The 26,060-nt window shown below is 35.1% G+C and overlaps 1 protein-coding gene across 2 annotated transcripts in view; it reads right to left on the bottom strand.

Moving 5' to 3' along the window:
• Window positions 1-354: 354 nt before the first annotated feature.
• XPR1 (xenotropic and polytropic retrovirus receptor 1) overlaps window positions 355-26,060 on the bottom strand; it is a 239,905-nt gene continuing 214,199 nt past the window's right edge. Inside the window, exons 12-15 of one of the 2 annotated variants that reach the window (XM_032319240.1) lie at window positions 15,289-15,455; window positions 11,039-11,178; window positions 5,812-6,033; window positions 355-2,793 (exon numbers count right to left, since the gene is read on the bottom strand). In XM_032319240.1, the coding sequence (XP_032175131.1) occupies window positions 2,733-2,793; window positions 5,812-6,033; window positions 11,039-11,178; window positions 15,289-15,455 (590 nt within the window). In that variant the 3' untranslated portion in view covers window positions 355-2,732. The remainder of the gene's footprint in view (window positions 2,794-5,811; window positions 6,034-11,038; window positions 11,179-15,288; window positions 15,456-26,060) is intronic. The other variant, XM_032319241.1, reaches the window with a different exon arrangement.

Genomic DNA, 26,060 nt, shown 5'->3' with positions numbered 1-26,060 from the left:
AGAAAAATGCACATTGCCTTTTTTTCAAGGAAGAAAATTTAAATGTATACTCTGTCTCCCAAACTGCTTCCTCTTGATGAGGAAAAATCTGCTTTTCTCTCTACAGCTTCACAAGGCACATAAAGCTGTGTATTTAAATACTTATTTGAGCATCTGTCCTGGTAAGCTGAATGTTACATAAGTCTTCTCATTCTTGAACAGACTATGCTAAAAGGATAAACACATCAGAAAAGGAACAAACTCTAACATTGTATTATCTATGAAAAAAATAATACTGATTAGGGTTTAGAATCATAACAGTTGAGGAAAGATCAAATTGGCCATAGGATACACTGAAAGAAAAACACTGGGGAGTTCAAATACCAGAAGTCAACTATAAGATTTTATGTGTGTCATTATATAGTGCCACTAACAGAAAATGAAGTTGACAATTCAGATTGCTCTGGATACACATTAGTACCACCAGTTTTATTTGTACAAGAAATGGCTGGTCCACTGGACTTATCCAACTCAGTAATAATTACTGTTACTTCTTGACAGACCAGTGATATTTCCCCCATAGTTTTAAAGTACAAAAACAAAATAGTTAGAAAAAAAAAATCCCAAGTATAAGTAATGAAACCTTTAATCTATTAAAGGTCACTAAATTATTACCACTGATTATTATAAATGATTAAACTAAAAAAAAGTAATTAAACTTTTCCTCTTTAGTTTTGGGCCAAAGAACATGCTTGGCAAAACATAAAAAACAACAAAAGCCAAAAATTTGTATGATTTTTCAGAAAAAAAAAATTTCGCAATTTGGAAATGGAAAAAACTTTGGAAGCTTGTCAGAATAAAAATGGAATAAACTCCTTTAAAAATGAACTATTTGTCAGTTAATTGATAGAATTTTGGTAGTAACAGTAACTTTAATATAATCTACTAGAATCACAACAGGTGTAAGGAAGACTTGGCAATACATGGTAGAAGAGCTACTGACCATGGGAGTATTGTAAGGGGCAAGTGACCATGTGTTTTCAAGACTAAGTAAGTGATAATAACAGCTGCCCTTCCACTCATTTGTCTCTTTGCCTAAGATTAAGCTGAAAACGGCAGAAGTAATTTACTTTCATGAATCTACTGATGTTGATGTTGGAATCTTCATCTGGACTGCGGGGGGATGGGTGGATTAAAACATATTTCACTTTTTCTGGTATTTATATTAATTTTGTTAGATAATGAAATGCTCAATTTAATGCCAACCACATTCAAGGAAGCAAAATCCTTTAAGGTTTGGGGGCTTATTTGGATGACTTAGGAACGTAGGAAAGAAATTAGACAAAGAAGTAAAAATGGGCAGTGTGCACAGACCATGAGAGTCTGATAAGGTCTAAGAAATATACCTTTTGTTTACACCAAGTTTAGACCCCCAAAATCTTAAAAGCAGGTTGTTTTTTGTCTCATAGGAGGGAATGAAATCCAATGTTCATTCTTTAAAACTGCTGGGAGAAATGGCTGCCAAGGTCTGTTTTATTCACGTAATGTGACAGTAGAAGGATAATTTGTTCTTTGCTCTCAAAAATATGGTTTCCCCAAAACAGACTTTTAATTTGACCAAATTCTGGCTAAAGCAAGTGAATCCAAAAGAAAAACTATCCAATAAGGTGTAGGGAGTCTCTGAAATAGCTTATCTTCTCATTCAGAGTCAGTAAAGTTTATACTTCCATTACCCTAAATGCTGAAACTTAATAAGGCATAACTTCATTTGTTATGGTTGGAGTATGGGCAAATATATTCCACATTTGTTCCTTAAAAAAAAAAGTATCAGATCTTTTAAAAAATTTCAACCGGTTACGTAGAAGTATATAGATGCTTTGTTATGAAAGACATGCTCAGGATTCTAAAGCAGCAGCAACTTAAAAAATCAGTAATAAAACTTTGGCTTAAAATTAAAAAAGAAAAGAAAAGAAAAAGTCAAACTGGTGCGAGTCGTCTCATGAAAGAGGTATTGTGGACTAAACCCTCACATGCTGTCCAACATTAGTTTCCCCTGTCGTCTTTCACTGTTACCACCTTCATTGCACAGGAGTTATAGCATTCTTTTATGGTTAAGTTTCATAAATAATGAGAAAACTATATGCAACAAATACATCATATTTCCCGCCCACCCAGCAACCCACCCCAAAATAAGAAAAGTTACATCAAATTAAAAAGTAGCTTCATGAATGAAGGTACTGCTCTAAGTTGCACTTTCCCTGCAAGTGCGGCCAGTGCATTTGCGCTGGGTATGAAGGAAAGGAAAGAATTCTCCACATAAACTGACAAAAAATTTAAAAATCAATGTCCGGTTTCAACCAGTCAAAACCGGGCCCAGCGGAAGCCGAGGTATCTCGGTACCGTCCTATCAGAGGGTCCTTGCAATGCCTGTTCTTCCATCCTGATAGGTATCTGTGTCCTTGTGATTGTAAACAATCCATAAGATACTATGTTTTTGTTCCTTAAAATGTCCTCTGATTGGCAAAATGAAGTAAATATTTGTTTTAAAAATAGAAAATGAAAATTAAACCAGAAGAAAAGAAAAGAAACACAGTGAGCTTGTCTGGAGTCCATAGGATCCGATCGGGAAGAGCTCGGAAATGTGTTATGTGTCTTCTCCTGTTTTCGGCTGGAAAGGTACTAGAGGTTGCGTTGGTCGAGGAAAGAATTGTAGAGTAGGAAAACCAAAGATGTTAATCTAGACTTCAGAGGATTCAAGTGTTAGCTTCATCATCTGTGTCTTCTATCAATACCTTAGTGTCACGAGCCTTGGATCTAGTGGAATAAGGGGGAAAAAAGAACTTAGTCCATTATTAAAATACAAACATGTTCATGGTATTAGGTACATATCCCATCTTATCACCATTAAAAATACATCATAAATGGGAATTATATATTGCACCAGATGGACTATTCCTGGAGGTTCATACTCAATTTTGGGTATTACTGGAAAAACATTAAGAAACTAGACTGCAACCACAAGAAGGTGACAAGAAAAATGGCCAGACATGCATAGCAGAGAAAGAAGCAATCTAGAAGAACTGAGTTTGATCAGCCATAAAGCATAATGAAATCTTGCCATTTGCAACAATATGGATAGACCTTGAGAGTAAAATGCTAAGTGAAGTAAGTCAGAGAAAGACAAATATCATATGATCCTACTCACATGTGGAATTTAAGAAACAAAACAAGTGAACAAAAAAAGGAGGAAAAAAAGAAACAAAAAACTCAGACTCTTACATACACAGAATAAGCTACTGATTGCCAGAGGGGACACGGGTGGGAAGATGGGGGGAAATAAGAGTACACTTATTGTGATGAATGCTCTGTAATATGCAGAAATAGTGAATCATATTGTATACCTAAAACTAATAAAACACTGTATGTTAATTTACTTGAGTAAAAAAAGAAGATCTGAGTTTGAGTACTAATTGTATGATGTAACTTTTTGACTGTTATTATTTTCATCTCTATAAGGCAGGAATAATAATACCCATTTCACATAACAGTACTCTTACCTCATGGAGACAGTATCAATATCAAGTGAGAAAATGGATATAAAAAGCCTAAGTATGAGATAAATATGAGGAATTATGATGAGCACTGATAGAAATACTTCCATTTGAGATGCACATGAAACTAGGTGAGTAAACCAGCAGAAGATAAGACCTAAGGAGAGGCAGGACAGTTGTCTTCAAAAGTTGACAGGGTATGATGCAGAAGAGGGAGGAGACTAAGACATGGTAGCCCAACTAGGAGCAACTGGTTAAAGTTACAGAGAAGCACGTTTCAGCCTAACGTAAGTTAGCCACCATAATGACCATCCAACAATAAAACTAGGTGCCCCATCTAGTTATAAACTTCATTATCACCGACAATTTCCAGTCAGCATAAGATGGCCATCTAATCAGGAGGCAATGGGAGACACTCCTGTACTAGATGAGAAATAGGATTTGATAATATTAAAATAATCTGCATTTCATAAGCCCTATGAGGTACAAGTGGTCCTTTGTGAATTAGGTGTCATTATTTCCACTTGACAGAGGTAGAAACTGACATTTAGCAAGGTAAAGGATGTGCTAAAGGCTGCGGGAGTCACAGAGTGAGTACTCAAATTCCAAACTTCTTATTTTAGATTTCCTGCTCTCTCCATTGCACATAACCTGTTCCATTGTTCTAAACATCTTCTTCTGGTTGCAGTCTACTATCTCAGTGTTTTTCCACTTCACTCCTGGAATTGAACATAATAGTTTAGTGCCCAAAAGCTTCCCTGGTTCTGAAGCAGAAATAGTGTATGTTTAGACTGCCCTCTGCTGGTGACTGACAAGGATAATGCTCAATGACACAACTACCTCCTCTCACCCGCTGCACTTACTTGTTCACCCCACCATCCCTCCCAGACCCTCCTCCTGCTTCTTCAAACTCTGTGACCTTACTACAACAGTCTCGTGCTTTGTTTTGATGTTCTTCCCAATGACCTCGCTGGTCCTTCCTTTCTTGCTCCTTTTGTTTATTCCTTTTTTCCTTTTCTCTGTGTTTCCTCAGGCTTAGCTCCCGGCTTTTCTTTTCTCTACCTGTCCTCTTCAGAGAACTTCCAAATTCTATCTGAAGCTTGGGCAATTTCTCCTCTGCTCTTCTATATCTATGGGTTACTATTACTACCTCCTAATTTTTTTAGGTCCTTTAAAACATCTCCTTATATTATTTTTAGTCCTACTGTAAAGCATTCTAACCCAAGTCCTCCATGTCTGATACTTCAGAATACCATGGTGGCCTTCCAGTTGGTTTTCTGGACTTTAGGGTTCCATTTCCCAACGTATCTTCCACAGTGGCATTAAAGCTTCTGAAAATACTACTTTCACGTCATTCTATCATGAAAAACATTCTCCAAAAAAAAAAAAAGAAAAAGAAAAACAATCTTTGAATCCTTCCTGCCTATATGATCAAGTTTGTATTTTTCAGCCTTTTATAATCATTTTTCATCTACTCAGCTACAGTTTTGTTTTGTTTTGTTTTACTATAGTTCTAGTCACATAGCTTCCCTTCTGCCCTTAATTGTCTTTACTGTGCCTCTGGCTTAGTCAAGTATTCTCTTATCCTTTAGACAACTGCCCACGCTCAACTTAAGTCTCCCCCGTCATTCCAATCCACTGTGAAATCTGTTTCTAAATTCCAAGTGCAGCCACAATATAGTCTACATTTATTGCTCCTTTTAGGATCATACAAAGTTAATGGCTTATAAAAATACTATTTGGGTATTTTGGTAAGAAAATAAAAATAATAAATACAAGCTATTTATATATAAGAACTTTTTCTGTGAGGAAACTGGTCTAAATCCCATGTCATAACCACTCTATAAGCAGGGATCAGATTAATTTCAATTTTCAGAGGAAGGGCAATATAGAGAAATTAGGTAATTTGGTCAAGGTTACATAGAGGTCAAGTTGCAGAGCCAGGATTCCTAAAGTTTGTAACTTGAAAATTATTTGTATACAAAACATACTGAAGAGTCAAGTAAATTATTTTCCATCAAATTTTCCCCAGTGTACTTTTAATGTCAAATTCGTAGCATTAATGTATTAATTAATGTATTAATGACATTTTACTCTCTGTGTTAAAACATTCTATAGATTGGATTATATGAAATTGCTGCTCTTGCTGTTTTTGGTAGGTGAAAAATGGTTGAATGCCAGGATTTCCATGTGGTTCAACCTGATACCTCTTTGGCTTAAATGTTAACCAGGGTCAACACCTAAAGGAAACTGGTCTCTGAAAAGCAGAATCCATACATACTGAGAAGCGAGGCGAGGCCGGCGCAAGGATATGCTCTGGCTGTACTTCCATGGCCGGTTCTTCTGGCGGTTTCGTACGCCGTCATCCTGATCCATCATCTGTTCTAGGAGTGTCTGGTCATCTGCATTCAGAGGGGCCACAGAGATGTCCCGCACGGCACGGAACTCACCACAGTTATTCAGATGTTCATTCTCCAGGCGGAAGAAGTTCCACACAAATCGCCTTAGCAAAAATGGGGTAAGTAAGCAAATTATTTATAAAATCTGAGCTATCATAACCTGTAACCCTCCCAGTATTACCAAGTTTCCACTCAACGAAATAAAAACAAGGAATGAAGGATTAGGATAATAGAACAGGAAAAGATGGTGTGGGGGCGGGTGGGGAGGGAACTAGAAAGGTTGAGGCAAAGGGGGAAATTCCAGTGGCTAGAAGGATATGTGTCTGCAGTTCTAGGGAGAGTCTGGGACTGGAGAACTGCACAAGTCATGGGATTAAGAATAATATAAATGGAGGAAAGAAGTGGGCAGAGGACTAAACCCTGGAACATTCCAACATTAACAATTTGGGAAGAGGAACAAGAACCGCTAAAGGAGTTGAGAAGGAATTGTTAGGAAGACGTAGGCCTCTGAGAAATGAAGTGAAAACAGTGCCTTGCTGAGAGGTAAAGTAAGGTAGGTACAGAGAACTGAATGCTGGATTTAGCAAACAGGGAGGCAGTGTGATACAAGAGCACAGATTTCTGAAAGACGGTCTAGATTCAACTCATGACTCCACCATTTACTAAGTATAATGACCTGGGATGAGTTACTTAACTTACGCCTCAGTGTCATCAGCACAATGGGATAGTAACAGTGTCTACCCGAAGATTGTTGTGAGGATTCATCAGTTAATACACACAAAATGCTCATAACAGTGCCAGGCATACGGTGGGCAATACATGAGTGTTTGCTGCTATTACTGTTATTACTGTAGATTATTAACAAAAGCAATTTGGTTTGAGTATTGGGGAAAAAAGACTTGAGTTGAATTAAAGGGAGAATGGGGAGGTGTGAGATAGCGGAGATACCAAGTACAGACATCTTTTGAAGAGTTCTGCTGTAGAGGAGACAGAAACGGGCAAGAGTTGGAGGAGGAAAGTAGATTCAAAGGAAGTTTTTTGCGTTTGTTTTCATGGGTGACAGGATATCTGATTCTACTTTTAAGCAAATAATTTTTAAAGAAGTGAAATAATCAAGAATTTAAAAAGTGAGCTTTTTTTTTCTTTACTAGAAAAACATTTTTTAAAAATTCATAAAGCAGCATCCTATAGAGGAAGAAGTGGGAGGGGAGTCGGTCTTAGAGTGATGGAGAGTCTCAGGTCCTAGACCTAGAAATTTGGGGAAGTGAAGACGAGGGATGACACACGATTGAGAAGGAGCACTAACAGCAACAAGTATACTGTTTCCAGATTCAATATTTATCTCTCAGGTTTAATCTTATTTTATCAGAGTATTGTGATAGATGTGGTCATCCTGACTCAGAGGAATGCTATAAACATGTCTGAAAATACCTTTATTTTCCTTTGTGAAAGATATTTTCCATGGAGGAAGAGCTCTAGGTAGACCGTCATTTTCTTTCAGCACACTGAAAGTATCATTTTAATGACTTCTGATTTTCATTGTTACTGTTGAGAAGTCAGCAGTCAACCTAACTGCCACTTTGATGATAATCCTTTCTTTTAGGCTGCTTTCTTTAAAATAAGCATTTAAATTGAAGTATTACATAGAATCTACAAAATTTTACAAATCACTAAGTGTGCAACTTGATTACTGTAAAGTGATCACCTTGTGTAATTACCACTCAGAAATAAAAAGTATAATATTATACACCCAAAGCTGCATTTACAGCACTTTCCTATGTTCTAGAGAGTTTATTGATTTACCTTCCATATGTAGTTCTGTAGTCCACCTGGAATTGATTTTGTATACAGTATACAGTAAGAGTCAAGATTCATTTCCCCCCCCCGTATGGATATCCAGTTGACTTACTATCATTTATTGAAGAACCTCTTTTTCCACACCATTATTTAACTACTTTTGTCAGAAATCAGGTAGTGTCAATGTATTTGTGGATCTGTTTCTGGACTCCCTATTCTGTTCCAGTGTACAATTTATCTATTCTTTCACTAATACCAGACACTGTCTTAATTACTGTAGCTATATAGTAAGTCTTGATATTTGAGAGGATAAGTTCTTTAAAACTTTTTTCTTTTCAGCATAGTCTTGGCTATTCTAGACTATTTTTTTTTTTTTTAAATTCACTTGTTTTTAGAGACAGAGAAAGCAAGCAGGGGCTGGGGGACAGAGGAGAGGGTGAGAGAAACCCAAGGAACTCCACACTGAGCACAAAGCCTGAGGCCGGTTTCGATCTCACAACCGTAAGATCAGACCTGCACCAAAACCAAGAGTTGGACGCTCAACTGACTGGCCACCCAGGCACCTCTAGTCTTAGCTGTTCTTTGTCCTGTTTCCATATAAATTATAGAACTGGCTTGTCAATTTTTGCACACATAATCATTCATTAAATTTATTCCTAGATATATGATCTATTCTGATGCTATTCAAAATGGTGTTTTTTAAAATTTTATTTTCTAATTATTTGGGATTGTTTTTTAGAACATTAAATTTTTATTTATACTGACCTTGTATTCAGGAATGCAGGAATGCATATATTCTAATAGCTTATTTGTAAATTCTTTTGAATTTTCTGCATATGCAACCATGTCAATGGATGAATAATTAGTTTTATTTTTTCCTTTCTAATTCTTCTTTTTTTTTTTTTTTAAAGATTTTATTTATTTATTTGACAGACAGAGATCACAAGCGCAGAGAGGCAGGCAGAGAGAGAGGAGGAAGCAGGCTCCCCACTGAGCAGAGAGCCTGATGTGGGGCTCGATCCCAGGACCCTGGGATCATGACCTGAGTCAAAGGGAGGTGCTTTAACCCACTGAGCCATCCAGGTGCCCCCCCCCCACTTTTTAAGATTTATTTATTTGAGAGAGAGGGCACGCATGCGAGGCAGTGGGGGGGAGGGGCACAAGGAGAGGGAGAAAGAATCTCAAGCAGATTGTTGATGTAGTCTAGCACAGGGCTTGAGCTCACAACTCTGAGATCAAACCTGAACTGAAACCAGGAGTTGGATACCTAACAGACGGCGCCACCAAGGTGCCCCTCCTTTCTAATTCTCACTATGTCTCCTCCCCATCCTACACTACACTAGCTATACTTGCAGTCTGATGTTAAAATGAAGAGACAACATGCATAATAATCTCACTCCTGATCTCAAGGGAGAGCTTACAGTGTTTTACCACTAAATATGATCTTATTTATGTTTTTTGTAGATAATCTTTGAATTATTCATGAACAGGTACTGACTTTTCTCAATGGTGTTTTCTACACACATGAAGGATGTCCCCCCTTTATTCTATTAATGTGGTGAGTTAGCACAGATTAATTTTTAAATGTTAAATGATTTTTAATATTAAAACTCACATTCCTAAAATGAAACTAACTTGGTTGTGATGTATTATGCTTTTTATATGTTGTTGGACTCATTAGCTAATATCTTCTTCAGGAGTTTTGCATTACTCTACATGAAACAGACTGGTTGGTCTTTCCTGGAATGTCCTCGTAGGTTTAGATATCAAAGTCATGCTGGTTGCACAAAATAAACTGGGAAGTGTTCCTTTTTTTTTTTTTTTTTTTTAATTTGTTTGACAGACAGAGATCACAAGTAGGCAGAGAGGTAGGCAGAGAGAGAGGGAGGAAGCAGGCTCCCCGCTAAGCAGAGAGCCCGACTTGGGGCTAGATTGCAGGACCCCGAGACCATGACCTGAGCTGAAGGCAGAGGCTTTAATCCACTGAGCCACCCGGGTGCCCCAGAAGTGTTCCTTTTATTGCATCTTTCCTCTGCCAGAGTTTTATATACACTGATAATTCCTCCTCAATCTCCATATATTTGGAGGAATTCCCTGGGCCTACAGTTTTTTTTTTTAAGATTTATTTATTTTAGAGAGAAAGAGAGGGAGAGAATCTCCAGCAGACTCCCTGCTGAACGTAGAGCTGATACAGGCTCCATCTCATGATCCTGAGATTATGACCCTGAGCTGAAATCAAGCTGGGTGCTTAACTTACTGAGCCACCCAGACATCCCCCTTGTGAGAAAGATTTTAATATGAATATGATTTCTTTAATACATATAAACCTATCGGATATTCTATTTCTTTCTTGACTTTATTTATTTAAATTCAGTTAACATATAGGGCATTATCAGTTTCAGAGGTACAGTTCAGTGATTCACCGGTCTTATATAATATCCAGTGCTCATTATATCAAGTGCTTTTCAAGGAATTTGTTCATTCCAAAGTTTTTACTTTATTGGCATAAAGCTGCTCATAATATCATCTTACTTTTTTACTTTTTTTTAAGAGAAGGGGAGTGAGGAAGGGGTAGAGAAAAAAGGAGACAGAGAGAATCTTAAGCAAGCTCCATGATCAGCATGGAGCCAGACGCAGGGCTCGATCTCACAAGCCCAAGATCATAACCTGAGCAGAAATCAAGAGTCAGACACTTAACTGACTGAGCCGCCCAGGTGTCCCTCATCTTACTTTAAAAATATATATATATGTCTTGAGGATTTTTTTATTTGTAATTTGTGCCTTTTTTGCTCTAGATATGGCAAATTTCTTTCGTGCAAAATTAGCTTTAATGCTTTGCTTACCTTGGGGTACCTGCTTTTACTTACATTTTAGGCTATATTATTAGATTGCTGATATCTTTAGGAAGGTTTAAAAGACAATTCCTCTGGCATTTCCTTTGTTTCTAGTGAAAAAGCTGCCTGAATAACCCAAAATGTCAAATTGCAAATAATAATTCTCAAAAGATTTTTATTTTAATTTCTGTTCCAAAACTTTTTATTTCCCAATTTCCACTCATGACCCTGCTAATGGAGCCCAATTCTAAAAAAAGCTTATAAGCCACCATTAGTAGTATTTTTAACTTTGTTAAGAATTAACCTCTTAGACCTTCAAGTAGGATTTTCCAACTCTGAGGCTAATGAGAAGTTTGAGAAAAGCTGGAAAATTTAAGCCTTTCAAGTATAAATACTGTTTTAATAAATTCTAATTTATAAGTATTGGGTGTCTTCTAGGGGAAAGAAACTTTGATAGACTTTCTGGTAGTTTGCTTACCGGAAAACCTCAAGGGGAGCAAAGACAGTAGCAATGATGTCCCCAGAATGAGGCAACAATGTCATGGAGGTAATTGAGATTTGGACAGTCCAAGCAAAGCGCAGAATCACATCCTCTATGATGGCACAGTAGTAATAGGCCTAAGGAATAATAAGCAAAGTGAGTATACTTCCCATTATGTTTCTCACCAATAAGCACATCTATCACAGCAACAAGAGTCACGTATGTCCCACCAATAAGCACAGGTTAAAGAGGAAAAATGATTTTTATTTTATTTTCTATTTTAGAAAAATCTCACTAATTTATATTCTTAAATAAGTACAATAACAAAATGAAGTTTTATTGAATTTCATTAATTACTTAACTACTATATTTTATTCTCATACTGTATGCCAGGCTCTCTTCTAAACTCCAGAAATATAAACCAGATGAGATCCTTGATCTGATTGAGATTATATATTAATATGTACAACATATGCTAATAAAGACTCAAGAGCAAAACGATTAGCAGATTAACTGTGTTATTTGCACTTTTATTTTCATATTACCTTACTCTGCATTTGAAGGAGTTTTACCTTTTTTTTCAAGGTTGTTAAATAAAATGACGCTTGGATATCACAAACATGGGTTGAATTTAAGGAATGTACTATTTTTACGTGGGAAAGACAGCATTCAAATTCTTATAGGTACTAGTATCCACTATTTAGGAGTCCAGTTTTAGCTACACAAAAGTTTCAAGTATACAAATTGCCAGCAGACTAGAACTATAATTCATGGATTTGTTTCTTATTAATCTCTGGATAATTAGCTCTTTAAATATATGTATTTAAAGGTTGTGAGATCTTATGGAAACTAGAACTGCCATGTATTTATACCATTGCATTTTTTTTTTTTTAATAACAAAGCAGTATTAGTCATGTTAGAAGGCTATAAACAACAACAAAAAAGAGCAGTCCCCTTGCCCACTTCTCTTCTCATTCTCTAGGCACAAACAATTTCAGGATTTGTAGCTATCTCTCCTAGTATTTATGCTCCATATTTCTAAATAATGTGTGTATATTGGCATATCTTGATTAATCAATTGGAGATGTTATCCACTGCTGATTAGGATGAATTTTTATGAAGATTTTAACATACTTACATACCCTCCCTGTTTTTTCCCCCATCCATCCAATACAGTGATAATGCAGTTTTTGGATAAATTCATATCCAGTGAACTCATCAGTGAAGAACTGCAATTTCTTGTTACTTTAAGTCAGTCTTAACATGATCCACAGTTGACTATGCAGGAGCTGATGTTACCAAAAATGTGAAAGTCTTGGGAGGAATACACTTAACGTGAGGTCCAGAGACATAGAAAAATGAAGTTTTAATATGGAGATAACAAAAATACTCCCTGGACCAGGATGTGGTACTCAGAAATACATACTATTAATCCCTAGGAACTGGGATTTCACTGTGTTCTTAATTTTTAAATGAAGCTTCACTGGACTCCACCAATAGCTTTCCTTCCCTTTTTGTGTAAATGAATTTTATTCCAGTATTTTTCTTTCTAAGATTAAAAGGGATGTGGCGATCCAGCAGAACATTTTTCTTATAAATCTGCAAATTATAATGTAGGAAACCATATACTGTATTTCCTAGGGTCATGAAAATATGCAATAAGGAAACTGAATGAAAAACTATCCACTAATTTAATTACACAGAAGCCAATATGTTAGAACTATTTAAAAGGAGGCATGGATTAACATTTATATGAAAATATGAACAGTTTATCTAAGCAATCAGCATGAGAAGTAAATGTATTACATTGTTCAGTAAGGCAAGAACAATGTAAGGAGCAATAAGGCATAACATTCTGGTGCGCACAAAAGGACCATAGTTTACCTGAACTCATGTCTGCTCTCTGACTTGTACTTGACATTACCGATTTTCTTACTTTCTTTAAAAAAAAAAGTTTTTCGTAAAGTAATTTCTATACCCAATGAAGCTTGAACCTACAACCCTGAGATCAAGAGTGGCATGCTCTAACAACTGAGATGCTCCCTGATTTTCTTTTCAGATGAGATTTATAAAGATATGTTCTAGTCTGTTGTTGGTCATATGTTCTAAATCTGCACATTGGGATTATTGCTATAGCTTATGTAACAAATGATCAGTATAAATTAATACCCTTCTTTCTGTCTTCATTTGCTTATCTAAAGTTACCCGACATATCATTCTTTGTATGACTCTCCTACTTTAGTCCTCACTTTATTAAAACAGCTTTCACTATTCATCAACTGAATATTACGTATTCACACACTTTTCAAAGTGTAGTTTTGAGGTACTGGGGACATTCTGTCATAGTATGAATTATTAGTGACCCAATCTATATATCCCTCCTCATCACAGAATTTCAGAACTGGGAAAGGATCAAGAGATTATCTGGTAGAAGAGAATATACTATAGTAAAGTTACCTAAAGTTATGTAGCTAATTTAGTGAGACACCTGAGATCAAAATCCACTTACCAGGATTCCTAGTTGATTGTTAAATTTCTTTTATTATCTGAGTAATGATACTTTTGGTCTCTTTTTAATTTAGGCTCTCTTATCCTTTTATTCATATATAAATAATTCCTAAGGAATTATCCATATATCTTCAGATTGGCACTTTTGTCCTCTTTTTAATTTAGACTCTTTTATCCTTTTATTCATATATAAATAATTCATAAGGAATTATCCATACATTTTCAGCTTGGCACTTTACTTTAACAAAAATTGGCTGAAATAAATGAAAAGGGACACCTTCTTGACGTACCAAAGATTCAGGCACTTCCTTTCCTTTGTGCTTTCATAGCACTGCTGACTCAGTCAAGTGTTAATTTAGTCATTCCACAAATATTAAGTCTACTATATGCTAGGAACTATGCTGGGTAGTGAGGGATATGGATACCTAAACAGTTAATTATAAAACAATGTGATAACTGCTATAACAGAAGTTTGTAGAGGCTAAAATGGAATTAGGACAAATGGCTAAATATGCTTAGAAAAAGAAAGGCTTTTTAGAGAATGTAATCCTTGAACTGACTTTTTAAGAGGAGGAACTGGAGAGGATGTGGAGAAAAAGGAACCCTCATGCACTGCTGGTGGGAATGCAATTGGTGTAGTCAACTGTGGAAAACAGTATGAAAAAAAAGAAATAGAAAGACCATATGATCCAGTAATTCCACTTGGTATTTACCCAAAGAAAATTAAAACAGTAATTCGAAAAGATATCTGTACTCCTTTGTTTTACTGTAGCATTATTTACAACAGCCAAGGTATGGAAGCAATCGAAGTGTTCACTGATAGACAAATGACTAAAGAAGATGTATATATATTTACACACACAATGGACTATTACTCAGCTATAAAAAAGGATGAGATGCTGTCATTTGCAACAACATGGATGGACCTAGAAGGCACAATGCTAAGTGAAATAAATCAGAAGATAAAGACAAATACCACATGATTTCATTTATATGTGGAATCTAAAAAGCAAATTAAGAAACAAAAAGTAGAAACAGACCCACAAATACACAGAACAAACTGATGGTTGCCAGAGGGGTGGGGGGTAAAGAAATGGGCAAAATGGGTAAAGGGGGGTGGAAGGATACAGGCTTCCAGTTATGAATTAAGTTACTCAGATGAAAAGTACAGCACAGGGAATATATAGTCGATGGTACTGAAACAGTGCTGCATGCTGACAGATGGTAGTTACACTTGTGAGTGCAACATAACACAGAGTGCTGAAGTATTATGCTGTACACCTGAAACTAATGTAACACTCATGCCTCAACTATACTTCAATTAAAAATAAATAAAGAATTAAAATAAAAAAGAAGGAACAGGAGTTTGCAAAGCAGGCAAAGAATAGAGGGAATGTGAGACAGTGAATTGCATGTTCAAAATTAGGTCATAAATTATAGCAAGTTATTTATTCCTCTACTCTAGACTTTATTGCATTGTATTATAATTTGCTGGCTTACCTGTTTTATATAGTTTATGGCCTCTTTGAGAACTACAACTTTGTTTTTATTTTCTATAGTGCCCAGCATATAGTAAAAACCTGATTATTTTTGCTGACTGAATGAATTAGTATTTTTTGGTGATTAGTTGCTTTTTCTCAATGTATTGGGTTGGGATTAGGTATGCATCATAACAGGAGTTGGCTGGTGATATACAGGAGTTGTTTTTAAAACAAATAATAAGCATGCTTTGTACATACTTTTTGGGGGTATACAATCTCTTCCCGGAGAAAGGTGTTTTCTCCAGCATTCTTATCAAAGAGACCCCAGTCCATCTTCAGATCCCAGATGAGGGTATAGCAGGAACTGATGATACAAAACACAATCCAAAGGTAAAAGAATACCATGGTGTCTGAGTGACCTCGTTCTGAAGAAAGAAACGGGAAAGGTAAAAGAGAAAATTGAGAGATTTAAATAAAATTCCTCATTAAACAAAACTAATTTAAAAAAACAGACTCTGTATACAGCTCTATAAAGGAACTAAGATTTTAAACAAACTTCCCTAGTAGAAACACTGTCTAACAGAAGTTAAATAGTACCTCCAATTCTCCTGAAATACAAAGTAATCCTCAAACATTTACCAAATACATAAAATTTGTACAAATGTGTATTTGGAGTTTTGGAGGCTCCATAAAAATGAATACATAAAAACCCAAATAACTGCAGTGAAGTTTTGAGTATTACAAAAGATGTCATTTTAATTTTTGCCATCAGGTGGCAGATTAGGGTCAAAGATGAAAAAAAAATTATGAAATACCACTAATAAGAAATGTGCTACATTTGTTTCAAGAAATTCTTGGATTGTTTTTACTTTAAAACACTTCCTTTATACTTAGATCTTGTCTATACTTATTGTGAAGGCATATACTTTTAATTCCAGATTAAATGCCAGAAAGCAACAGAATGATTATCCTTAAGGACATATATGAAAGCAAATTTCTCTCAAATCACAAAGCAAAGCATAGTATTTTTGCTTTTTTTACAGCTTGTTTATAGATACAAATGCTGGGAACACTATAAAGTATACTAAATCTGAATAATAAAAATAATTTGTATATGTAGTTATATAATTTAGTATTTTTTACTCTTAAGTCCTTCATATATTCTCTAGTGAAATTCTTCTTTAGTAAGCTTGAGTCATCATTTTTGTATTCCCTGTTATTGTGCAGGATATAGGTATTAATGTGGTCCTCAATTAACAAGAAAAAGGTTTGAAACATCTAATTCAAAAAAGTTTAAATTTTGGTTAGTTTCCCAAAGGCATAGAAAATAAAGGATGTATCATGCCTTATCCACATACTTCCTATTAAAATAAGTTAAAGTCCTTCCTATTAAAACAAGTGTTTATTAATCATTTTTAGGTATTAAAAGTGTTAAGTACTGTATGATTCAAAGGCACCCTTTAGAAATTTATAATATAGTTAAGTGGAAATAGCCATTTGTTACTGATGATAAATTTGAGCTCAAAATGAAGTATAAACAAATCACTATGGGAACATCAAGAAGAATGGGAATGTTTCCAACAGCAGGAAATAAAAGGAAGTAGCATTTGAGTTACTTGTAGAAGGATGAATAAACAGTGTTGCAGAAGTCAGGCAGATGAGGCAAGGACATTCAAAGCTGAAGGAAGATAATGCAAAGGAAGGTGGTTGGGAGAGTACAAGGTGTGTCTAAGGAGCTGCAAACAATCCAAATCTAGTTTGGGTGCCATATGGAGGATATAAGAGAATGGGTGTGATTTAAAATGAGTCTGGAAAGGACATTTTGGGTCTGACTATGGAATGACTCTTGGTACTCAGGATCTTATCTGTATTTTAGAAAAAATAATTAAGCTGGCAGGTTGCTTGCATCAGAATTACTTAGCTGATTTAAAAAAATATGGGTACGTTATAGTTTCTAGTATTAATCAGTTCATACAAGCTCTTAAGAACTGTTACATTTTCAGAACTAAGCTGACGGTTAAACACAATTATTAAAATTTAATTATATAAACTTACAATTAAACAAAGGTAATAAAAACTCTAATTATTTTACTACATTTTACTACATTTACTACATTTTACTACAAATTAATTTTACTACATTTTACTTTAATTCACTTTTTAAAAAATTTACTTTAATTTACATTTACTTTAAATTTTACTACATTTTACTACATTTACTACATTTTACTACAAATTAATTTACTAAATTTTGCTATTACCCTTTTAAGGTTATGTATGTTTTTTGGTATCTGTATGATAGAATTATTATATAATGCTGTGCTACTGTACATCTTTTCCCAACATTCAATATTATCTTAGTAACTTATAGAATTATTTACACCATGGAAGTCAACAGACACTGCAGATCAGTATCTCCTAGCCCTCCTCCTACCTAAGAGCTGGTTTGTTAAACATGTTAGCCCATCACTGTTCAGCTTCTTCTGGAAAGTCAGCGGTTGGACATAGAAACCAATATTTTTTCAGTGGTCCACAAGTGATGTGATACAAGTGAACAGTCAAGTTTAGATATAAACACATTTTCAGGTTTGAACTATTTTCATAAAAACTTCTTCACCAAAAGTAAATTGGGTTGAGTATATCCTTTTCTAATTACTAAAGAAATCATCAAGTTCAAATTATTATTAAAAGGAGATTGTGGGGGGTGGAGTTCAAAAGAAAGAATTAACCAGGAAACAAAAATCAATATGCTTGTTTTCTTTAATGTGTTCTAGATTTTAATACAAGTTCTATTCTTAGAGTAGAATTCTTAAAATGGTACAGTGAGTCACCTGCCTTCCTCCTTTCTAAGCTCGTATTATTTCCATGAAATTTCTATGAAACACATACAGGCCTTCACTGACTTCAAAAAACAAGTATTTCAACAGAATATTTTGGAATAAATAGTGCTTTATCTTACTTTTTCAAATAATGATTAGTGTATACCCAGTTTACATGTGTTACATTTTGGTCTCTTTTTAATTATTAGCCTTACTTGATCTTTCCCATCTCCCAAATGAGGAGAGCTTCTCCCTGAAATCATCTGCCTTTATTGGGATTCAGGGGATGTACTGGAAAGATATTATCACTTTAGGCAAGCAATTACATCTAATTCTCTCTTGGCTACCTCTGGTAGCCCACTTTAGTGATGTTCAGAATCAGAGAAAATCAAGTCATTGCTATTCCACCCTAAGCTTCTATTACACACCTGTCATGTAAGAAGCATAATTCATAAAAGAAGTATTTATGGTAATGGTATCTGCTGAATGTAAAACAAATAGAAATAAGCTTCTTAAAGTTTTGTACCCATGGTTACCATAGGAGGGATAAAGCAAAATAATGTATTAGGAAAAGTGCTAAGAGAGAAACCAGAAAGATTACATATGAAGATCATCTATAACCACATTTTGGGGAAGATATTTTTAAAATGAAAATAGTGGCATTGTATAAAGAGAAAGTGAATGGTTCCCTTTTCAAACAAAACCTTTCTACTCTGATAACAGTTTACTAGTTTCTAATCTGAAATTAAATTAAAAAAATAAAATGGACTAGACACGGTTTTCAAAGCCCAAACCTATACAGGTAAGCTAAGTTATGAATGAGTGTGTTATCTAGCAAATCTTAGTTCTATTCCCATGACCTAAAAAGCATCAAAACACTGAATAACAAGATTAATATGGTTATCTAAAAATGGATATAGATATTCCCCTGATCTTTAGGGTGTTTTAGTTAAAATGTGAGGTTGGTCACATGTATTATATGTCCTCAGGTGATTATCATATTTATCCTAAGAACAGGCAAGAAAGACATTATTATTCCCATTTTATAGTTAAGAAAGCTTAAGTTCAGAGAGACAGTAAGTGAAAAGATAACTGGATTTGAAGTAGGAAGATCTGGGTCTGAATCCAGACTCTGCCTCTTTCCAACTTCGTAATTATAGAAAATTCATAATTTAAAATGATTGAGACAAAAATAGAAATCATTAGGCCTAAAGATAAATGAAGAAATTAGAAATGGGAATCTTTATCCAACGAACTTTTTTGTACTAGACAGCTTTATTTTTCTATATCTGTCTCAATTCTAAAATGAAAAGACAGTCCACAAAACTATGAAGAAACATTAAAAAATATTTCTAAGGTATGTGAAAAATAATTTAAATACTATACATATATTACTTCATATGATATATAAAATTTATGTTTACAGAAAAAGACAGAGGTACTTAATGAAGGATGCCTGATGAAGGAAGTTAAGATTATTAAAGGGACTCACTTTTAAAACTTTAGGTATTTCTGTATTATTTGAATTTTATTTTTATAGTGATATATACACATCCATGTTTTACTTGTATAATTAAAAGGAAAAGTAGGCTAAAGAAAATAGTTGCTATTAGGGTAGTGATATTTTCCCAGGACCCTGTGATCATGACTTGAGCCAAAGGCAGATGCTTAACTAACTGAGCCATCTAGGCAGCCCTGCTATATTGTTTTCATAATAAGAAAATACTACACAGGAATTCACTTATTCATGCAACAGATATTTACTGTCTATTATAAGCTGCATTGTTTACCATATGGTTATAATATTTAAGATTAACTCAAAAGAAAAATTTTATTTCTATATTCCACAAACATGGTGAATGCCTATTAGGTAACCGGCATATTTTAGAGAATGGGGATGGATATACTGAAGAAATACTAAGGGCTAAGGGTAAAAGAAGAGATATGAAGTAAACAAAAAGATAATGTATAAGTACAACTGTAGAACTGTGCATAACAGAGGGATCAATAAACCAGGCTTTCAGGAGGGATAGCAGCCAGGAAAGACTTCCTGAAGGAGGTACTACTTAAGCTGAGTCTTGAGCCACATTGAACAGTGTAGAAGCCATCCACCCATGCAATGAATAAGTACCTACTATAGGTCAGATGTTCTAGGTACTAAGCACAAGGAAGTAAATCTTATTTACTAATGAGCAACTTTCCTGTCCCTGTGAAGCTTACTACTTAGTAGGGGCAGACAATGATCAGATATACCAATAAACAAGGTAATTTTACACAGTGAAAAGTGACATGAAGAAAAAAGAACATGGTAATACGGCTGAGACTGGTAGAATTCCTTTAGATAATATTCAGACAGAGAAGACCTGTAAGTTGATACCTGAGTGATGAGAAGGAGCCAGTCACAAGAAAAACTGGAGTAAGAGTTCCATATGTGATTTTAATTACGGTTTCTAGTAACCACATTTAAAAAGGTAAAGAGTGGGGCACCTGGATGGCTCAGTCAGTTAAGTGTCTGCCTTTGGCTCATGTCCTGGGATCAAGTCCTGAATAGGGATCCCTGCTCAGTGGAGAGTCTGCTTCTCTCTTTCCCTCTACCCCTCCTCTCTGCTCGTGTTCTCTCTCTTTCAAATAAAATAAAATCTTAAAAAAAAAAAAGGTAAAGAGAAACATGTAAAATTCATTTTTTTTTTTAAAAGAGTGAGAGAGAGCATACACGAGTGGTGAGGGGGGGCAGGAGAGGGAGAGAGAGAATCCTAAGCAGGCTCCACACCCAGCATGGAGCCCAATGTGGGGCTCAATCGCACGACCCCGATACCATGATCTGAGCTGAAATCGAGTCAAATGCTTAACCAATTGAGCCACCCAGAAGCCCCTAAAATTAATACTATATTTTATTTAAACTAATATACCTAAAGTGTTATTTTAATAATATAAAATTATTGAGAGCTTTTACATTCTTTTTCTCATAAGTCTCCAAAATCCATTTTGTATTTTGCAGTCCATCTCAGTTTTGCCTAGGTACATTTCAAGTGCTCAGTAGTTATATGTACCTAGTAGCTCCTAGTAACTATATTACTAAGTAGTGCAGTGCTTGGAGAGCAGAAGAGTTGGAGGGATAAAGACTGTAAGTGGTGTACTAATAAATAAGGAGGCTGTTGTAGTAGCCTGGTGAGAAATGATGAGGACTAAAATTGGGTAGAAGTACAAGGTATAGGGAGGTCAGGTAAAAAAAAAAAGGAACTACTACTGGCAGGAATTGGTGAATTTTGAGGTGAGATAAAGGGTAGAGTCAAGGACAACTCATAGTTTAACCTGGGTAGCTGGGCAGCAAAGGGCCATGAACCAGTAAGATAGAAAATAACATGGGCCTGAAGAAGGGTAAGGGAGAAAAAAAGAGTTAATTTTGAACATGCTGGCTTTAGGGTCCTATGAGACACTGAGATGGAAAATGTTCAGGACACAAACAGAAACAGAAATAAGAACCTAAAATACAGATTTGGGAGTCATATATAAGACAGTGGTTGAACCCATTTTGGAACCACCAAAATAAATACCTTCTATGAAAAGGGTAAGGCAATCAGAAATAGAAGTTGTCCATTTACACTGCATTTGACTAAATTTGGTTGTATTTATCCTGTTTCTTTACACCAAAGATCCAAAGAAATGAGAGCTCTTTCAAACATTACAGTTTCTCCTTATCTCTTTCAAAATATAAATTCTAATGTTTCTATATTTTAAAATATAGATTCTATATTTTATATTCCTTCAAAATATAAATTCTAATGTTTCTATATTTCAAGATCTTAAAATATATTTACATGATTATACAAAGTTATTGTGGCTGTAGGAATAGAGACAGTGAGGACAGGCAGACTACTGTTTTGAGATGTAAGAATGAGAAAAGAAAAGAGTATTCTAGATGGCTTAACAAAAAAAGGGAAGTCTTTTTAGGGTCAGAGACTCTTGAGCATGTACATAGGCTGCAGGAAAGGAGCTAGTAATGATGAAGAGATTGAAGACTTGGAAAAGAAAAAGAATGACTGCCTGAGCGAGATCCTGAAAGAGACAGAAAGAAATTGAGGTCAGGGCCTTTAGGAGGGAAACACAGTTACCCAAGACTGGGAAAAAGTATGTAGTGAGCGATGGGTTTGGATTAAGTAAGTACATCAGTAGAAGGTGGGTGAAGGGAAATGACTCCTGATAGGCTCAACTTTCTTGTTAGTAGGAGACATGGTGGTCTATAAATGTAAAGAGTGTAAAAACTGAATTGAAGGGCGCCTGGGTGGCTCAGTGGGTTAAGCCGCTGCCTTCGGCTCAGGTCATGATCTCAGGGTCCTGGGATCGAGGCCCGCATCGGGCTCTCTGCTCAGCAGAGAGCCTGCTTCCCTCTCTCTCTCTCTGCCTGCCTCTCCATCTACTTGGGATTTCTCTCTGTCAAATAAATAAATAAAATCTTTAAAAAAAAAAAAAAAAAAAAACTGAATTGAAGACTTTAGAAAAGCAGTAAGAGTTATCATGAACCCCCCCTTTTTTCCAAAGTTAACATTTCTGAGATGAATAAATTTAATAATAAAAGCAAAGAACAGGGGCACCTGGGTGGCTCAGTGGGTTAAAGCCTCTGCCTTCGGCTTATGTCATGATTCCCAGGGTCCTGGGATCGAGCTCCGCATCAGGCTCTCTGCTCCTCAGGGAGCATGCTTCCCCCTCTCTCTCTGCCTGCCTCTCTGCCTACTTGTGATCTCTGTCTGTCAAATAAATAAAATCTTAAAAAAAAAAAGTTAAAAAAAAAAAAGCAAAGAACAAAACACCTGTAAGTTTAGAAAAGGCAATCTCCCCCTTCCTATGGTATTCTTTTCATAAAACATTTTGTTTGTGCTTATATTTTCATTATTACATATACATCTCTTTTCTCTTTCCTGTAAGGCTATCCTATCTAGCATTTAAAAAGGAATTTTACTTTACACTGGAGTGAATTGTGTGTGTGTGCATGTACCAAATTGTCTTTTCCATTAAACTATAATGTCTTTTAGGAAAGGTATCATGACAGCATTTTTCTAGGACCTATGCACTATACTCTATGTGATAAGAACAATCAATATCTGCTAAATTAAACTGAGGGCAATGCCTGTGTTTTACTTTTTAATTTTCTACACAATACCTTACCTTCCAACAGATTTGGGGAAGGTAACATGATTTCTGGGCATACTTCATATACAGTGAATCTCTGAAAACTTGTAAGAAGCTGAATATAAGGGCACCTGGATGGCTCAGTCTATTAAGCATCTGACTCAATTTCGGCCCAGGTCATGATCTCGGGGTTGTGGGATTAAGCTGGCGTTGGGCTCTATGCTGGGTGTGGAACCCGCTTAGGATTCTCTCTGTCCTTTTCCCTCTGCCCACCCCCAAAAAAGAAAAAAAAAAAGCTGACTATGAAAAAGTTAAATAACAGACATACACATTTATGAGGAATTTGTTTCATAAGAGCTAAAAATAAACTCCTTATATCTTCCTTGTCCTTTAGATACAATCTTTTTTTTTCCTTTAAGATTTATTTATTTATTTTGAGAGAGAAAGAGCGTGGTAAGCAAGGAGAGGGGTAGAGCTACAATAAAACTCAAAAAAATAATTCAGTGATCTCAGGAATAAAATTAATGAACAGGAATATTTTACAGAAGAGACTGAAAATCTAAAAACAAGTACTGAACAAATTCTGGATCTGAAGAGTTCAATGAATGAAATGAACAATTCATTGGGAATATAACAGATCATATGGGACAAGATAATTAGCAAGCTTGACAACAGAAATATAGAAATAATTCAGGTAGAAGAGGAAAGAAACATTTTTTAAAAATGAAGAAACTGTAAGACAGTTATCTGAATCCATTGGAAAAGCTACCATTAGGAAAAAAAAAGCTACTATTAGAATAAGGGGAATCCCAGATGGAGAAAAGAGGGAGAAGGGAACAGAGAATACATTTAAAAAATAATAGCTGTTAGTAATAAAAAAGTGACATAATATTCTTCATTTAAAGAATAAAGGAGAAAAATCTCAATACCAATGGATGCAAAAAAAGCAGTTGATAAAACTCAATGATAGTCTGTGATTAAAAATCTCTTTTCAAAGGGAAGAATAGAAGGGAACATCATTATTCTGATAAGGGTACCAAAAAAATCTCCAGTAAATTTTATACTTACTGGTAAACTATTAAAGATTTTCCCCTTGTGATTTGTAAATGAAACAAGGATGCTAATAATTCTATTTTTTAAGCAACATTTTACTGGAAGTCATACTTGGTGCAATAAGTAAGAAAAATAAAATATCTGAAGAGAGGACATAAAATGGACTTTGCTGGCAATGTGCTTGTGTATATAGAAAATGTAAAATCTATACATTATCTATCAGAATTGATACATGAATTTATCAAGGTTACTGGATAGATCACTATCCAAAACCAATTTTACTTCTATATTCCAGCAATCAATCAATAAGATAAAATTTTGAAAAGATGAGAAAAATAAAAATAAAAACCAAAAAATAATAGTTGAGAAACTCCCAAACCCAGAGAATGAATTGGATATTCAGGTCCTTGAAGCTAATACAATATTTATCATCTCAACACTAAAAGACCTTCTCCAAGACTATTACATTACAACTGTCAAAAGTCTATGGACACTGGGGAAGAGATGTGCTATGGTGAGTGCTGTGAACTATGTAAATCTGTACCCCTGGGGCTAATAATACATATATGTTAATAAAAAAAATTAAAAATTAAAAAAAAAAGTCAAAAGTCAATGATAAAGAATTTTGAAGATTGTCAGAGAGAAAAAGACAGTAGCTACAAAGTTATCTCCACTTGTTTATCAGCAGATTTCCCAGCAGAAACTATGGGCAAGGAGACCATGGAATGACATATTCAAAATAAATGAAATATAAAATTGCCATCCAGGAACACTACTCTGACAAAATTATCCTTCAGATATGAAGCAGAAATACAGCCTCTCTCGGATAAATAAAAGCTGATGATGTTCACCACTAGACCTGCCTTACAAGAAATTTTAAAAGGAACTCTTGAAGCTAAAACAGAAGTACACAAAATTAATTAAGATGACAGTCATACAATACTGTAGCTCTTTTTTTTTTTTAACCTTTTTAAAAAAAGATTTTATTCATTTGACAGAAAGAGATCACAAGTAGGCAGAGAAGCAGGCAGAGAGAGGAGGAAGCAGGCTCCCTGCTGAGCAGAGAGCCTGATGCGGGCCTCAACCCCAGGACCCTGGATCATGACCTGAGCTGAAGGTAGAGGCTTTAACCCACTGAGCCACCCAGGTGCCCCAACTCTTTTTTAGAACAGTATATTAAGCTCTTAACTATAGCACAACAATTAAAAGAACATTAAAAATAACTATAGCCACTATAATTTGGTATCAAAATCACAGCATAAGAAGAGTTAACATGTGATATTAAAAATATCAAAGGGGAAGAGTAAAAGGTTGAAAACTTTAAAGGTAAATGAAGATAAATTGCTATCCCCAGAGAAAGGATTATTTTATCTATGAGACGTTACATGCATACCTCAAAGCAAAATTTTACAGCAGAAACAGGAAACAAACAAACAAAAGGAGTGGATTGAGCAAATCACCTTGGAAAACTAACTTATAAAGGTAGACACAAAAAGGGAAAAAGAAACAATGGAGAAACAAAATAACCAGAAGGCAAAGATAAAATGGCAGAGGAAATCCTGACACATTAAGGAAGAAATAGACAACATTACAATAATTGTTGCGGACTTCAATACATGGCTATCTGCAATGAACAAATTGGCTTAACTGGAATTAAACCACACTTTAGAAAAATGGACTTAATAGACATATACAGAACATGCAACCAAGACCAAAATATACATTCTTCTCAAGTACATATAGAATATGCCCCAGGACAAACCATGATAGGCAATAAAACAAATCATAGTAAAAAAAAATTTTTTTCCCAAATTATATAAAATTTAAGAAGACTGAAATCATGCCAATTTTCTTCTCTAACCTCAATGGTATGAAACTAGAAATCAACAAGAGGTTAGGGAGAAGATCTACAAGTATGTAGAAACTACGTAACACACTTTAAACAACCATTGGGTCAAAAAACAAATCAAAAGGGAAATAAAAAATTATCTTAAAAAAATGAAAATGAAAACAACCTATCAAATATTGCAG

This window comes from Mustela erminea, chromosome 17, assembly GCF_009829155.1.
Source record: "Mustela erminea isolate mMusErm1 chromosome 17, mMusErm1.Pri, whole genome shotgun sequence".
Lineage (NCBI taxonomy): Eukaryota > Metazoa > Chordata > Mammalia > Carnivora > Mustelidae > Mustela > Mustela erminea.
The sequence above is the reverse complement of the archived record's forward strand: the minus strand, read 5'-3'. Positions and strand labels throughout refer to the sequence as shown.